This window comes from Calonectris borealis, chromosome 11, assembly GCF_964195595.1.
Source record: "Calonectris borealis chromosome 11, bCalBor7.hap1.2, whole genome shotgun sequence".
Lineage (NCBI taxonomy): Eukaryota > Metazoa > Chordata > Aves > Procellariiformes > Procellariidae > Calonectris > Calonectris borealis.
In genome coordinates this window covers 12,440,987-12,457,026 of record NC_134322.1, presented here as the reverse complement: position 1 = coordinate 12,457,026, position 16,040 = coordinate 12,440,987, and the positions used below count along the sequence as shown (strand labels likewise).

The 16,040-nt window shown below is 38.8% G+C and overlaps 1 protein-coding gene across 1 annotated transcript in view; it reads right to left on the bottom strand.

Annotated features, from left to right (window-relative positions):
* Positions 1 to 16,040, bottom strand: part of FBN1 (fibrillin 1) — a 158,424-nt gene that overhangs the window by 65,864 nt on the left and 76,520 nt on the right. The window contains exons 13-18 of the mRNA XM_075160043.1: positions 14,655 to 14,780; positions 12,389 to 12,511; positions 7,403 to 7,525; positions 5,960 to 6,112; positions 3,660 to 3,713; positions 2,660 to 2,785 (exon numbers count right to left, since the gene is read on the bottom strand). Of these exons, the coding sequence (XP_075016144.1) occupies positions 2,660 to 2,785; positions 3,660 to 3,713; positions 5,960 to 6,112; positions 7,403 to 7,525; positions 12,389 to 12,511; positions 14,655 to 14,780 (705 nt within the window). The remainder of the gene's footprint in view (positions 1 to 2,659; positions 2,786 to 3,659; positions 3,714 to 5,959; positions 6,113 to 7,402; positions 7,526 to 12,388; positions 12,512 to 14,654; positions 14,781 to 16,040) is intronic.

Sequence of the window (16,040 nt, the reverse complement as noted above, 5' to 3'; positions counted from 1 at the left end):
TCAAAATAAAGCTAGGACTCACACCTTCATCTTGCCTATATTGTGGAAGAGGTCTATGCAGTCTCCGATTCCCTGCACAGCAGCCCCCACAATCATGAAAGAAATGAGGAGAGGATAGGTTTGGAAAGGTTTGCTGATCATCCTGGTCTTTAAATCACCATTTTTTCCAAGCTGGCTCTGAACTGTCCTAGATGTTATGCTTAACAGGGCCAATGTAAGTCTACACTTGCTTCAGAGGTGAAAAATTTAAATAAAAATGCTAGTGCTAAATTTCAAGAGCCCTTAGGAAATCTTTGGAAGAGTTGTGGTCATTAGAGAGAAGTTGCAAGAAGGTGGCAATGGGCCATGAATGGCAGGTGAAGACCAGGAGAGACCCAGAGAGCAGACAGGAACAATTGGCTAAGTCAGAGAGGCCTCAGAAAGTGTTGAGAGAAGTTGGGAAGACTCAGAGGGTCAGTGCAGCAGCTGGGAACAGCAAAAGTGCTAGGAAAAGCAGCGAGATTTGCAAAATAAAACAGACCGTGTGGGAAGCTTCACAGGAGTTCAGAAAAATTGAGAGAGGGCCAGGTGGAACATTATGGAAGAATGGGAAACAGCTGTGATGGAGCATGGATGTGGGCTGCAACGGGGTGGGCTGGGGAGCAGCTGGAAAACTCACAGATGGATGGGGAGAAGGGATGCCATAAGCTACAGGCAGACACTGAAATGGGACATGGATAATTAAAGCCAAAGAAGCAAATGGGAAAATGGGATGAATTACAGTGTGACTTTTATCAAAGATAGATCAACTCTTTTTTTTTAAAAAATAAGATAGTGGATAGTTTAGACGGGGATAACACAGATGACTTAAGCTATTTAGGTTTAAGTAGAGAATACAGAATCCAAATAAAATTATTATGTAAGCTGGAGATAACAGGAAGGAATTGAAGAACTTTAAGGTGGTTCCAGAGCTGGCTGAAGGAGAGATTACAGTAGGGTATATTAAAAAGGGGAGTAATCATGATGGAGAGAGGATATTAGCAATGCCTTTCAGGGATCAGGCTTGGGACTGGCCTTATAAAATATTCATTGCAATGTAGAAATAAAAAATGAATGGGATCAAAAACTGTGGAAAACACTAAGCTGGAACAAAAGGATTTGTATTACCAATACAGAGAATCATGCAAGACTCAATTAATCTTGACAGTGTGAATAAGAGAAATAAGATGAAATATAATCACCAACGTTCAAAACCTTGCAATTAGGGACCAATAACAATAACATGCTATAAACCAGAACTCATCAGTTGAAGGCTATCAAGAAGACAAAACTCTGGATGTAACTCCCAATTAGAGGTTGACTTTGATCCCAAAGTATAACATGTATTTGAGAACAGACTAACGCACTCTAGAATCAGTTTAGGCAGGATGTTCCTAGAGGCAATGGAGAATTGCTGGCACCACTATACAAGGCACTGGTCAGACCTCATCAGGACACTGTATACTGGTCAGATCAGTTGTGTTCAAGAGAAGGCTGCAGCCTCTGCTTTTATGAAAAGACTGAAAGTGTGGATTTAGATAGTTTAGCCAACAGAGTTTCAGAAAGGATGTGATGATTCTTTACAAATACTTTGGGGATAAACGCTGACATGGTGCTAAGTCAAAGGATAATATTAGTACAACATCAACTGGTAATAAAATGGCCACAAAAAATTTAAACAGGAAACCAGAAGAAATTTCTAATCAGTTGTGCAAAGGAGATCTGGAACAATGCACCAATGCATTGTTCCAGAAGAAGAAAAGAATCTAAAAGGCTTTAAGTCATGGGCTTTCGATGGGACCCTGTGATGGAACATGAGAATTGCCAGAATTAAAATTCGTAACAGGAGTCTACAGGCATCTGATGGTTATTTTTACATCCCAGATAGCATGAGAAGAGACCGGACAGCTACTTATTTGAATTCTTTTTATCCCATGCCACAGTGCTTCCACTGGTCACCTCTAAGGAGCAAGAACTTATTTCACTTCTGTGATGAAAAATTTGGCTTTAGATTTTTTTCACTTGTACAGCACAGGAAGTCAGCCCTAGCTAGAGACACCGAGCCATCAGATTTTGCTGGTGCTTCCAATGACAATGAATTTTCCTGTGTCTGGCCAGTACACTTAACACAGTTAAACCAATAGCCCTGTCTTAAAGTTGAAAGGGAATTTTCCCCAAAGTCAGAGTTGGGAGAAACCATGTAAGCCTTCTGTAGCATATGGGATCCTTATCTTCTTATGATCAGTTGGGAGTTTTACTTAAATCCCCTGCTCTTGGAGGCACCTAGCACACTGGTGATCCTAGATCCCTCCTGTGGTGCACTGTAATTGCAGGATCTGGGTTCTTTTGATTTTGAGAAACATTGGTACTGCAGAGTGCATGTTCAGTGGACTTAACTGAACTGGATGTTTATTGCCTGGTTGCCAGTGATTTGAGTCACTAATGGCAATGGTCCTTTACAGTCCCACAATGGAGGATTTTATAAGCATTGTAAAGCACTGAAATTAAAATAAGAATTCAGCAGAAACTTCCAGAAATGTCAGAAGAGCAGCTAGTGGATCTGATGAAACACTGATAAAAAAGGTGAAGGAGGATAAAAACAAGTATTAAACTTCAAAATGAAAAATGGGACATTTCATACCAATGCAGTTTTTCCCAGTTGAATCCACTTCATATCCAGGATTACAAATACATTTGTATGTTCCGTGCAGATTCTCACACCTTCCATTTGGACAGAGATCGGTATCCAGTAAGCACTCATTAATATCTACATAAAGGTAAAAAGACAAAATGAAAAAAAAGAGAGTCAGTTGTTGAGGGGGTTAATTCTCCAAACTAGAAAAAGATATCTTTTCAATATCACTAACATTGGCTGCTCCACATTTATAATCATGTAGTTCTGTTTAGGGAATTTACACCTAAATATTCACACTTGAGAAAAAAAGCATCCCTTTCACACTGACTTAAGACCATTTCTAGCCTACAGATATTGCAACTGTAGATAAGAACTGGGATATTAAACTGAGGTCTTACATTTAGAGATGCACATATATTAATACCCCCCTGTACCTCCTGATTCATAGCATTTCCAGATGGCATCACTCTCCAAAGCATGAACATCCCTCCTTTCTGAATGCTTTTCCCTCTACTGCCAGCAAATCTACTAGTGAGCACTGGCTGACTTAGAGTTTGCAGTTTCACAGTTCGATGACTACAAAGCTTTTATTGTAATCATTTGCTCCTTCTCTGTAATTAACCTAACTGTCAGCCTGGCCTTTTTGGCAGATGAAAACATGTGAGGAAGCTCAACGTTCAACATGGCTTTATTTTTCAGGATGATTTCAATTGTGCAAATATGACTTATATATATGATTTCTAAGTCATATAGGTAATAACACTTCTCACAAATTTGCCATTATTTTATAACAGCACTCACATACATTCCATGGCATAAAACAGAGAGGGTGCACTGGTGAAATGGCATGCTCCACTCATTTCATCCTAAATTATTCTAGTGTGTTGCAAACAGCCATTTGAATAAGCCTTCCTCCCATTCTTTCCTGCCATCATTGCCACCAGCATGTCTAACAAATCAAGGATATCAGAACTGCTATAGTTTGAATTACATTAGGTGATCTTACCGTTTCCTCCTGCAGTCATGCCAGTTCCACTGCTGCATAGAGCCTGATACTCAGCTGGAAAAGTATTAAAATATTTATTGGAATATTCTTCCTTAGCTTATTGCTTTTAGCATCATCATTTACAATATGCCAATTAATTATTCGAATGAAATAACATGCCTTTCAATTATTCTAAAAACATTAATAGCCTCACAGTGTTCTGAACCTGTGAAACATTTTAGCAGATTCAGGGTCTGCATCTGCTCATGAAGATGGATGAGTAAAAACGTCACATGGTGAACTGAGGCATTTAGGAATAGACATAAACCTCATGCTGGCCCTCCTACACAAATGAACCATAACATATTTACAGCAAGGCTCTCCAGAACTCCTATGTCCAAGCCCTTGCTCAAGGTGCACATTCAAAGTGACCAGGAAAGTTTTCCTATAAATCTAGCCCGTATTTAACTTAATTTAGCAGGAGTGTCTCCAGGAGTTGATAGAAGATCAAGGATCTCTTATCCTTAAAAAAAAAAATTAAAATATGTATCAAAGTATCTCAAATATCTCAATTACCACTGGGTTCAAGTTCTTCTTTTGAGTTCAGAACAATTAACAGAATAAACTGGCACCCAGATCAGCATTAATTATTGCCATATAGGTCAGCATTTTCCAATATGTTTGCACTTTAGTAACAGCCCAAATAATTACACTGCTAAAATTAATAAATATTGAAAATATTTATGGAATTAGCTGTCTTTCTTTAAGGAAAATCACATGCAAAACATCTCCCAATATTATCATAACCAGCAGATTAATATGTACCCTGCTTGAATCAAATAATCACTGCCACTGTATGTGAAAGCAGACCTGCTCTGGACATGCATCAGCAAAACTTTTAGTCTAGAACGGCAGGAACTTCTGCAAAGAGCTTCTGAGGAGCACAGAGGGACAAATGTCTTCCTTTCAGGAATTTTTTTCAGTCTCTCTGATACAATGCTCCTTTCTAAAAAATCTTCTCCTTCCCTCCCCCACTCAAAGCCCAAAGAAATGCACACTTCACCCTACAGGAGATGGCATTTTTTAACAATTGAAGAGGTGGGAAAGATAACACAGGAGAAATAGCTTCCACATATGTAAATGTTCTGCTAACGTAATTCAAATATAAAAACAGAAGTCAACGATACAGAGTCCAACATTTACAAAAAATTTCAACTCTACTGTACAATAAGAAGAGCCCACTGATATCAGCAGAGGCTGCTGGAAAGGCTCCTTCCTATTCTGGTAACATTTCCTTGGTGTTTTGCTATTCTAAACAACACAGCATGTTATAAAATGGTGGTCAGCAAGTTCCTGATGAAAAGCCCACATGAGCTCAACCAGCCTAATTTGTTCCAAATGGTTTTGTCTCCCTAATGCTTTTCATAAAGCTATCAGTTAAAACTAAGATTTAAAAAATAAATCTAAAATCATTTTTGCCTAAAAAGCAGATACCATGTTAGTATGAGATGCTTTTGAACTCCTGATTGAATGGCATATTTTGTTTATATGCAACAATAAATTCGCTGAGTGAAAAGAATCACTCAACAAAGTTGGGCTTCAAACTAGCTCCCTGCAGTTAGTCACCTCCATGAAACCAGGGTCTCTTTATTTAATGGCTTCACAACAAGGACTCTTCTTGGAAGAAGTGCTTTCCTAAAAGCAGATTCTGCCCATGAGAATGATTAGGATTGCTTTCTTGCCAGAGAGAAGTTATGTTCCAGACAACTTCCCTTGGTGGGGATTTCAGTGAGAGACTCAAGCATTCTCAACCAACTTAGCTGGACGTTTGTTTTTGCATTGACTATCCAAAGGCTACTTAATGTATAAACAATTTCACATCACTTGAAGGATACAGAATTCAGGCAGCAAACATCTGACTGACAGGTGTACATAAGGATTTGAATATATGAATTCCTCAAGATGTTTCTGTCAATAACTTGAGATGAAAATTCTATTTTTTGTTATCCACATTTATCCAAATAGAGTTCATTGTTTGAAAATCTGTTTTAATGTGTGTAACAACTCTGGACCCAGATATTGGCATTTACTGTTGCCTCAAAAATTTCTCTCCTGTACTCTTCCAACATGCAAAATAGCAGATTGCCCTATATATATATATGTGTGTATGTATGTATGTATGTATATGTATACACACACACAACAATTTAACCCTCCTGATTTAGGGTGCAATTTTAATGCAAAACTGTATTTTACTTTTCTAAAAATAATTTATCAACAGAAAGCTTAGATTAGAATATGTACCAGTAAATATGCCGTACCTGAATTTTGCGCTGGGCAGGGTTGACAAGGCTCCCCAAAGGCATAGTCAGTGCTGGCACAACAGCACTCCGACTTTGTAACTGCACCAGTTAACGGTCTCACGCATTGTCCTCTCTTGTAGCCACCATAGCATGTGCTTCGCATATGTGTATCTGAGGAGAGAAATCTCTCTTAATCCTGCCATAGCCAACTATACTGCCATAAATTACAACAAGTATTAAATCTAGCTCGGGTGTCATAAACACTGTAAAATAGCTGTCAAAACAAAACATCTTTCACCATTTCCCTATGCTTTTCACCCACCTATATCCTCACTCTACTCAGGACAGGAAATTCTTCTTCCTCATGCTCCTAAGAGTTCAGACACACAAACTAGTTACTGCATTTAATGACTTAACATGCATTAGTGAACTACTAGGGGAACAACCAATACTTAACCTTGACCTAGCAAGAAGCCATGGGGAAAAGGGACAAGGTCTCTGCCATGTTACAGGGACATTACTCACTTGTAACTTGACAGGCCCAGTGGCAGGATCTCAGAGCTAGAACCAAGCGTATCTCAAAACTTCCAAAAAAACTCAGTACTGTTTACTTTATTCTCAGAGTTAGAGGACTGATTTGATTTTAACAAGAAGTATTTTCTCTCCCCCTCCCAACTTGTTAGTTGTCTCTGATTCATCAAGGCTAAAATCACCCCTGGTGCAACACCCTGGATTAAGCCCACTAAGGCCACACTAAAGCTTTTGTTTTCATTTTATACCTGAAAAAAAGGCAGAATGAGAGAAAAACTTGCATCAGGAAGAGATCACAAAATATGCTGCTGTTAAAAAAAAAAAAAAATCTTTCTTTGCTTGCAAAAAACAAAGAAAAAGTCAGTAATGATATTCCAGTGATCAGATTTAAAATGTTTATCTTTTCAGGTCCAGGGGTGACATTTCTCACTTTTTAAGAACTGGCCCATAATGGCTGTCAGACATATTAGAATTTTAAAAATCAAACACCTCAAACGTCTTTCACTTGTAGAGAAACAGGCAGAAGTGGAAAAATTGATATGTCCCACTTTAAAAACAGGTGAAAGAGTAATTAAATCTTTAAGCTTAGTGACAAATGAAGAATTTTACATTGACAGAAATGGGGCAAATTCTCACCTACTCAAAACTGATACAGCACTACTCACCTCCAACAGCACTATGCTGTATAGTCTACTTGGCCTTGTGATTTGGCCCACACATTTTTTCTCTTTAAATGCAAAGGAAAAGAAAAAAGAGCAAAATGGCTATTACAGCAAATATCCCTGAGCTGTTAGCATCCACTATAACTACCACCCACTAATCCATGAAAAAATGGTACATTCTACGTTCAAACTTGATCTGTCCACCAGTCTAGCATTAATGCCTTGACATTGGTTAATTGTGACTCGCCACACTTTAAGCTTGTCTTACCGACACACACGCGTCCGTCCAGTCCTACTGCAAGGCCAGGGAAGCATTCACATCTGAAAGAGCCATCAGTGTTCACACAGCGCCCGTTCATGCATATTCCAGCTGTCTCACACTCATCTATGTCTGTTGGAGAACAGAATGAGCTTTATTAGAAATTAAATTACATAGTGTTCAATGCCTGGCTGAAACATGCATTTGTGCAGCTTATTTTCAATGTATCCTATAGAAAAATATCAAGTGTAAATAGAAACTAGTTCAAGTAAAGTTCTATTAAGAATAACAATTAATTCAAGTTGTGAAATGGAAGAAGAAAATGCAAAATTCAGGAGAAATAAACAGAACAAAATAATTTCACTCTCCTTGGAGAGTGAAAAGGGACTACATTTTCCTAACTTGTTCCCAAGAGGTATGTATTCTGGTTTAAGGGTCATTCAGGCAAAAATATAATCAGAGGAAGGAGGAAACTGTGAATGCTAAGACAAAGGACTTCTGTAGTGTGTAACAGGGCATTCCTTTTCTGTGTTAACAGTTTATGCTGTAAGAAATCAGTCCAGATAGCAAATTGAATCTTTCACCCCCTCTACGAGGTGCCTTCACAGGGCCACCAAATAATTCCCCTTCCTCCTGCTGCGGGTTCAGTTTTTGGAAGTACTGAATGTGGAATCTGAATGTCCACAGTTAGACCCTGCCCGCACGAAGTGTGCCTCTGGTGATCTGCATGACAATTGGGTTTTCCTATCAGATGCTCATTACAGCCCATTTTATAAACTTTCAATGCACTCCAGCCTTGAAAGGAATTTGTTAATGATTTCAGCCCTGAGCAACTGCCGAGCACAAGCTACCATCTTTGCCCAACAACAGTACATTGAACAATAGGGCCCTTAGCAATGAAATAGAAGAATGAAGCCTTATAATATTAGACTATCACAAAGGGATGTCAAATTAGTAAAAAATTATATAGGTTGCGTATCCTGTTAATAATAAGATCATTCTCTAAACACAGAGAGCATGTCATTATTTTATAAGTGATAAAGAAAAGGAGTGTTTAAAATATTGTTTGGAAGTATGTATAACCTTTATAAAATAATCACTTCATAACAACTCTCCATAATATATACAAGAGACAGTGTGTGTGACAATTTCCTTTTTTCTGACCTTAAAAGGGCAAATTGAGAGTGAAACACCTCTGTGTTTTACTTCGTTTGTGTTGTTTGGCATAAAACACAGCTTGTATGATCCAAGATTCCTTTTTCAAACTGCATTTTAAAGTAGAAGTTATATTTAAGTACATTCATTTCTACTTCATCCTGCAATCTTTTTTTCTGTTTCAGACAAATCTTCAATGCTTTTCCCACTTTAAATTTAGTCCTTACTCAGTGTAAGTAAAAACAGAGTTGGATCTTCAAAATGTGCCCACACTATTTAACAGTGTAGACAGTTAGACAATAGTGAACTCCTTTGACAGATACAAGTTCTCCTTAAAAAAACAAAAACAAAAACAAAAAAGAATTAACTTTCCTTTTTTAAGGTTACTTAAAGGAAAGTAACCTTAAAACTTAAGTAACCTTAAGGAAACAGAAAGGCAAAGTTACTTTTTTTCCTTTTCCTGTAGTTAATTTTTAAAAGAGCTTTTGTAAGCTAATAGAAGGTGAAATGTACGATCTATTTTATTTTGCACTCATTTACAAATGTGTTGAAAATACTGTTATAGATGTTTTATAGAAAGGTAAAGTGGGTCACTTTGAAAAGCTGAAAACCTGGTTCCAGTAAATACGGGGCAAAAAACCTCTGCTTTTACCAGGGCTGAGATTCCACCCAATAAATTAACTGCACGTGCAGGCATGAAGTCCAAATTTCTAACCTTGACAAGGCTCCGCTGTCTTCTGTGGCAAAAGTCGCCATTTGGACAACTTCAAAAATACTGACTTTTTCTGACTTTTGCCAAAATACCTCAACCTGGTTCTGGAAAACCACCTAATGGACTCATTCTCCATGTCCAATGAGTTTTTACCTTTTTTGCTTAGCTTGCTCAGTAGTGCCAGATGGGTACACTAAGTCCTCTAATTTTAATCAGGAAAAATTTACTCAGACTACTAAACTGCCACTTTCAGTTGCCTTGCAATAGCTTTCAATTTGGGGAATTCCTGTTTGGTCTAAAGATGAAACAATGTATGGAACAAATCATGCTTTAAACCTGTGCCTGCCTGATGTAAGTATTTCTGAAAAATTATCAGCAAATCATCAGCAAAAGAAGTTAATGGTGAATAAGTTTAGTATGTCTTGTATTACAGGGAATACACAAGACTATGGTGTAACATTCTTTTTTGGCATATTACTTCATAAAGCCTGAGTGGAATTTTTTACCAGACAGCCAAGCATATGCCCTGTACTTATACTTAAATTCCAGTTTTATGGAACTGTGTCATTTACAGTATCCCCAACTTTGGGTTAGAAATTCTTCGTAGTTCAAAATTCAGCTTAGAGTGCATCAAATGAGATGTTTATAGGAGCAATGTGTTGCACACTGCAATTCTTATGTTCCTTTGTTGATCCCCTAAAGAGTTTGGCAAAAACACACGTTCAATTCCATATCAAAATTGCTCAGGCAGGTAGCCAATTTGCTGCAGAAATGTCAGTTTGTGCACAGACGCATTCCCAATATGCATGAGTACTCACTGCATGTGCAAGCATGAGCTTAGAGTTTAAGCCTGTGTAAGATCTCAATGCATTCACTTCACAAATTCAGCATATGCAGTGTGAACAACGAGTGTTTCAAAGGCTAACCGTTCTGTAGGACAGAAGTCATTTACTCTGTTCGTGGTGTGTACAGAAAGCACCCAATAAGGATAAACATTAAAATGTACAGGAAAAGACATTGTTAAAGATCAATCTTGTAAACTTTTGCTAACGTGACTAGAGACATTTACCAGAGAGTTGTGCTGTCTCTAGCCACTACATTCCTGGGAATTATTTCATGATACTTTGGGCAAGTGGAAAAGAGACAAATATGAAGTTGGGAAAAAGTGTAATTTGGGTGTCAAGGTCTCAAAATCTGGTTTGATTTTGACCCAATAGCAATTTTAACACATAATGAATGTTTGCATGCTCATTCATAGAGAACAAGGCTTACTGTAAGTGTTGAAAAGCAGTGGGAGAAATCCTTCATTTTACTATGAAATCTGTTCCAACTTCCAGTAGGAATCAGTTGAGTTGCCTGCAATTTTGGATAATTTTCAAACATTCTCCCTTTGATGCACAGGAGTAACATTTCTCTAGGGCCAGAAACCCCTTTTTGGCTGTATCCATACTCCTGTTTAGCCAGGAGGCATGTAACAGAGGCTGTGAAGTTGAGTATCATTGGTTTTTAAGTAGTCTGAAGCAATTTACATACCATCGTCTTGGATGGCATTTCAGTGCACAGACTGATGTAGAAAAAAAGAAAAAATACCAAAAGATGCTCAAGGCAAAAATCAAGACGAGCATTTGGGCTGAGCTTGCATCAGTGAGTCACATCCCTGCTAATGACACAGAGAGCAGCCAGTGGTCTTTGGGAACACGACTGGCTGATGTGCCAAGGCCTGATGGGCATCGAGTTCTTCCCTGCCAAGTCTGAAACCAAGTCTCGCTGCCGTCCCACACACAGACCAGCTGGAAAATAAGCTTTGGCAAAGCACGGACATACACCTACCGCTTGGAAAACAGGTAAGAACAGAAATAAAGCTGATTGCTCTAAGTGCGTGAAGGCTGCAGCCAACACAGCCAGTAGCTTTAAGCTCAGGAGACACTTGTATGGATCTGCACATTTGTTCATTTGAGAAACTAAAGAACAATTCATTCTCCCAATCAAAACAATTGTATTACAAAGCAAGAATGGGGTTGCCTCTCATTAGAAACACATGACTCCCCCACTGAAGGCTGGGTAGCTCTGTCCTGCGTAGCTGGTGCAAAAGTTATCAAAAGCAAGAGAAGTTCCTGATGTTTTACTGGATTTATTGGCCTGGTTTGGATCTAAAGTCTAAGTCTAGACACCATGCAATTCAGATCTAAGACTGGTACAGTGTTCAAGAAGCAACAGGATCCAAATTAATTAACCTTTCATGTCAGTAACTCTCAAAACCAAATTATTTATTCAAACATTTACTTTTGTTATTGGTCCACAAGAAGATGCTGCTGAGTAATCCAGTGTGACATTTTTTAAAATTTGCCAAAGTGTAAGCAAGCACTTTTTCTGCCTGATTCCAAGAGTTAAAAGATTTTAAATTATTCAAAAGAAAAACCATAAGTAACTTGGCCCAGTACTTGTTTATTCCTTATTCCGACTTCTGCTTTGTGCCTATAAAACTTGTTGAAACATGAAGATTTATACACACAAAACTTCCAGTTCCTGACGGGACTGAACGGAAACTCTGATGACATAACTAGCAACCAGAACGCTGCAGTGTCTCCCACAGGGGGTACTGCTGAGCTAGCGCAGCAAATGGAAAAGACAATCTTGCTGTGGTGCTCATGTCTGCATCTCAGTCACACGGGGTGCTGGGCACTCCTCAGAGATGCTGCATTGACTAGGAACACCCAGGCAGGAATGGGAGAAAAACCCAAAGAAGGCAATGAGCCAGGATGTTTGGGTGGCCAAAGGCAGAAAACTTTAAAAGGCTAAACACAAAAAGTGAGATATACTGGAGCCAAACTGCAGAAGATCTCATAGACAAAAAAACCTGGAGTTTAACTAGGTCAGATCACACAGTCCTTGATCAAAGTATATTTCCCAGTGGCTGATTAGGGCGGTTGCTCAACACTGTGGAGAAGACCGAGTACTGTCTTGCACAATGACAAATCATTCTAGCTGAATAAGAAAGCATATCTGACGAGAATGCTGCCCAGTATTTCTTGTCCCCAAGGATTACTGTAAGGAAATAAGGCGATTCTTCAAGCTACCAGAGGGATATGACTCACAAACTTTGGGAACCCGTTATTTATTGTGCTCACCTCTGCAATAACGCCCATCAGATGCTAACTGGAACCCTGGTTTACAAATGCATTTAAAACTGCCATCTTCATTGATGCACATCCCATTGAGGCACATATTCCTTATGCTGCATTCATCCATATCTGAAAATGTACATAATAGACATAATGCTCATAGTGTTTAAGTAAAAGAACTCTTACTAGTTATATCCAAAAGATAAACCTTAATTTCTTTATTAGTTGTCAGAGGTATATGATAATGAGAAACATACGATGAGACATACTGCACTGTCCTAGAGGATGTGTTAAAGCAATGATTTCATTTTTTCATAATGAATCATTAACATATAAAGGTATGCATCCAAAAAGAGCAAAGAGAATGAAAAACAGATGAGAAACCGGACAGCTTAAGAACTGCCAGTTGGTAAAAACCCTAAAAAAGTGAGAAAGGTATGTAATTGAAGAAGGCTTGCAATCTTGATGTAAATAGAAGCTAAGTTAGAAGCAGTCTCCCATTTGGAATAGTAAACACAATTTTATGTTACTAAGAACACTTGAGAGGGGAGGAGTGAGCATTTGTGTTTGGAGTGAAAACTTTTGTAACCTCCATTGGATGAATCTGAGATTTATGATGTGAGAGACTTCCCAGCACTGTGCTCAAGCATGCATTCTATGGGCACTTTCATCATCAACTTCCATTTAAAATAAAATCTACCCCTTCCCTGGATTCAGCATGACAGGTCACATAGTAAGGTACTCGCTAACCATAGCTTCATACTAGCATTATTCATCCTCTGACCTAATGGCATAGCATGAAGGATTCAAGTAGGAAAAGATGGAGGTCCCAGACACTGTTATTCTGAACCCTGCACAGTTACTCACACCAAAAAAAAACCCCAAGGAAAAAAAAAAAAGGCAAGTACAGAGACTTCTGATTTGAGTAAGCTTTTATATCATCTTAGTCTTTATTTCATCCTGGCACAAATGAAATCAGTTTTGGATGTTACATCCAAAAAAAATCAACACTATTTACCAGTTTCATCCAAAGGACTATACACAGTTACATTAAGGTATGGCACAATGCCAATGGTCTTTACTGATTAGTGTGTGTGCACATGTATTCCTAAGAACAAAACTCAATGCATTACAATGCCAGAGATGAAACTGTTTCATAAGTGGATGCAACAGACATTCTGGCAACATATGCAATGGAATTAAAAATGTTTTACCAGACTGCCAATGTCCTGGTTCTTATTACTATTAGCACATGGTATTTGGTGGGAAAGGAAGAAATCAGAATCGAGTTTTTCCCCAAAATATATTCATTTCCAAATATATTTAGTCAATATAGTTCCATAATAAGATATTTTAAAAGCAGCTTATAGTGCTAAACTGTATCTAAAAAAGAGTCAGGAAAAACAGAGTCTTAAAATGTCTGTCTCTACCAAGGATTAACAGAATCACTACTAGCACATAAAATCACTGGATCATAATGACATTACAATATATTCGGAATCGTGCTATTTTCCTTAATATTGCAGCTGTCTTGGACAGAAATTACACTTCTAGACATGGTGTGTTTTCTTTTTACTTACAGGCTAAGTCAGACAAAAATAATTTATGATTTTAAAAAAAAAATCGTGTATCTATCCCAACCAGGAATTTTGGCATTAAGTCTTTGAGCTGAATCACTGAGATAATATTCTGCCAAAAATGTTTCTAAGAACAGTGCTTGAAATTCCTTTAACGTATGAATAGATCATTGGGAACCCTCCCAAGGACCTTGGGAAGCATGATAAAGAACATTCCTCTTTTTCCCCCTTTACTAAAGGTCTGGGAGGTAGGAACACATCAATTATGTTTACAAATTTTTCTTAAAACAGTTTTTATGGGTCAGACCAGACTGCATCTACATAAAACACATTGCTAGTCACCCAGCAAGATCCCATAAAGCATGCTGTTAAACACACAGTAAAATCAGGCAGCATGTGACTCGTGCTCCGTTTTAAAATGTACCACTCCCATCAAAGAAACTGCATTTTGCGATAGTGGTATGTGCTATTTCTCCTGTTGGACAGACATCCCGTTGAGAATTGCCAAGCCAAGGCTCCAGAACTGGCTGCAAAAGACAGTTTACTTGCCCTCCCAGATACAGCAAAAGGTATTTAGAAATTTGATTCCTTGCTCCTTCCCTTCCCCCCCAACAGAGGTCCTTTTCTTTTTCATTGACATGAATAACTCTTGCAAGTGTAATTACTGATACAGAGTAACTTCAGAGAAGTCTTACCTTCACAGTTTTTCCCATCAGCTGCCACCTGAAAGCCAGCATTACACACACAGTGAAAACTGCCGTCTGTATTTATGCATCGTCCATTATTACAGATACGACCATTCTGTAAACATTCGTCAATGTCTGAAAGCCAACCAAAAAGAAAAATAACATTTGGGGGTTTTTCTTTTTTATATTCAAGAGGAATGTTTCCCATTTCCGCTTCCCCTAGGTTTTTAACCCTACATGGACACAATATTCACCTGAAAAATGATTTCTTTTGATTTCCATAACTGAACATTATGGGGGTGGAAAAATGTTCATCTTGAAATTTCAAGTTGCTGTGAAAGAATTTCAGTGAACATTACCCTGCAGCTTGCTAAAACAAGAATCAGATCCTTTCAATTGTTTTTTTTTTTTGCATTTTTGTTCATCTTGAAAATATTTTTACTGAAGTTTAACTTAACAATAGCTAACTACTGAAGGAAAGATGGGGGAAGCTTGTCTTTGCTGCTGCTTTGTAAGATAACAGGAAAGTTCAAGACTTTCCCACCTCAGAAGATATTTCTCCTGCTTATTTTATATTTGAAACATCAGCTCCTCATTTCCCTCTCTCTGCAGGAGGTGCTTGGCAAGTGCTTTGGAGGACCTGAATAGTGATATCACACAAGGCTGGCAGCTCTCCCTCTCCTCCAAACGAGGGGAGAGGAGATGCTGAGACAGACTGTCTAGACATTTTTCAGATTGCTCAGTGTTCTCCATCAAGGCCTGGACCATCTCCCAGAGATTCCTGCACACAGGGGACTCCGCTCACAGAGATCTCAACCAGCCCATGCAGACCTATCTATCGTGCAACCATGCTGTCTTCCCAAATATCCTGGGTGTGCCCTTCCCCAGGCCCTCTCCGCAGAAGTGCATTGCTGTGCTTGAGGAAGGAGCGGAGCACAGGGCATCCTCCCAAATGCCCCTGCTCTCTAGACACCTATCTGAGAGTGAACTGATGCCTCTCGAAATCGTGAACCTGTGTTTGCCTTCTTAGCACCACGATAGTGCTGGGAAGCTGCTAAGAAATCCCTGAAAATAACTGTTTTGCAAGCAAGCAAGCAGGCCAGCAGAGGCAAGAGCTGCTCAAGTGCCAGCTCACTGCAGTGGCAGCTTGCAGCCCTCTTGACTTCCAGCAAAAGTGCACAGGCTCAACTGATAAACGAGCATCATCAATCAGCAATGCATAAAAGCGAGTTTTCTCTCCGCTCAGCCCCTTTCCCCTCACTTCTGTGGCACTCAGTTGCACATGAGCCTGGCTGCAGCTACTCCACCAGCTTTCTTCCTTAGGACAGGCAGAAATGCTACAGCATCTCAAGATTTTTCTGGCCTTTTAGTTCATTAGGATTTGTACTTTTATGC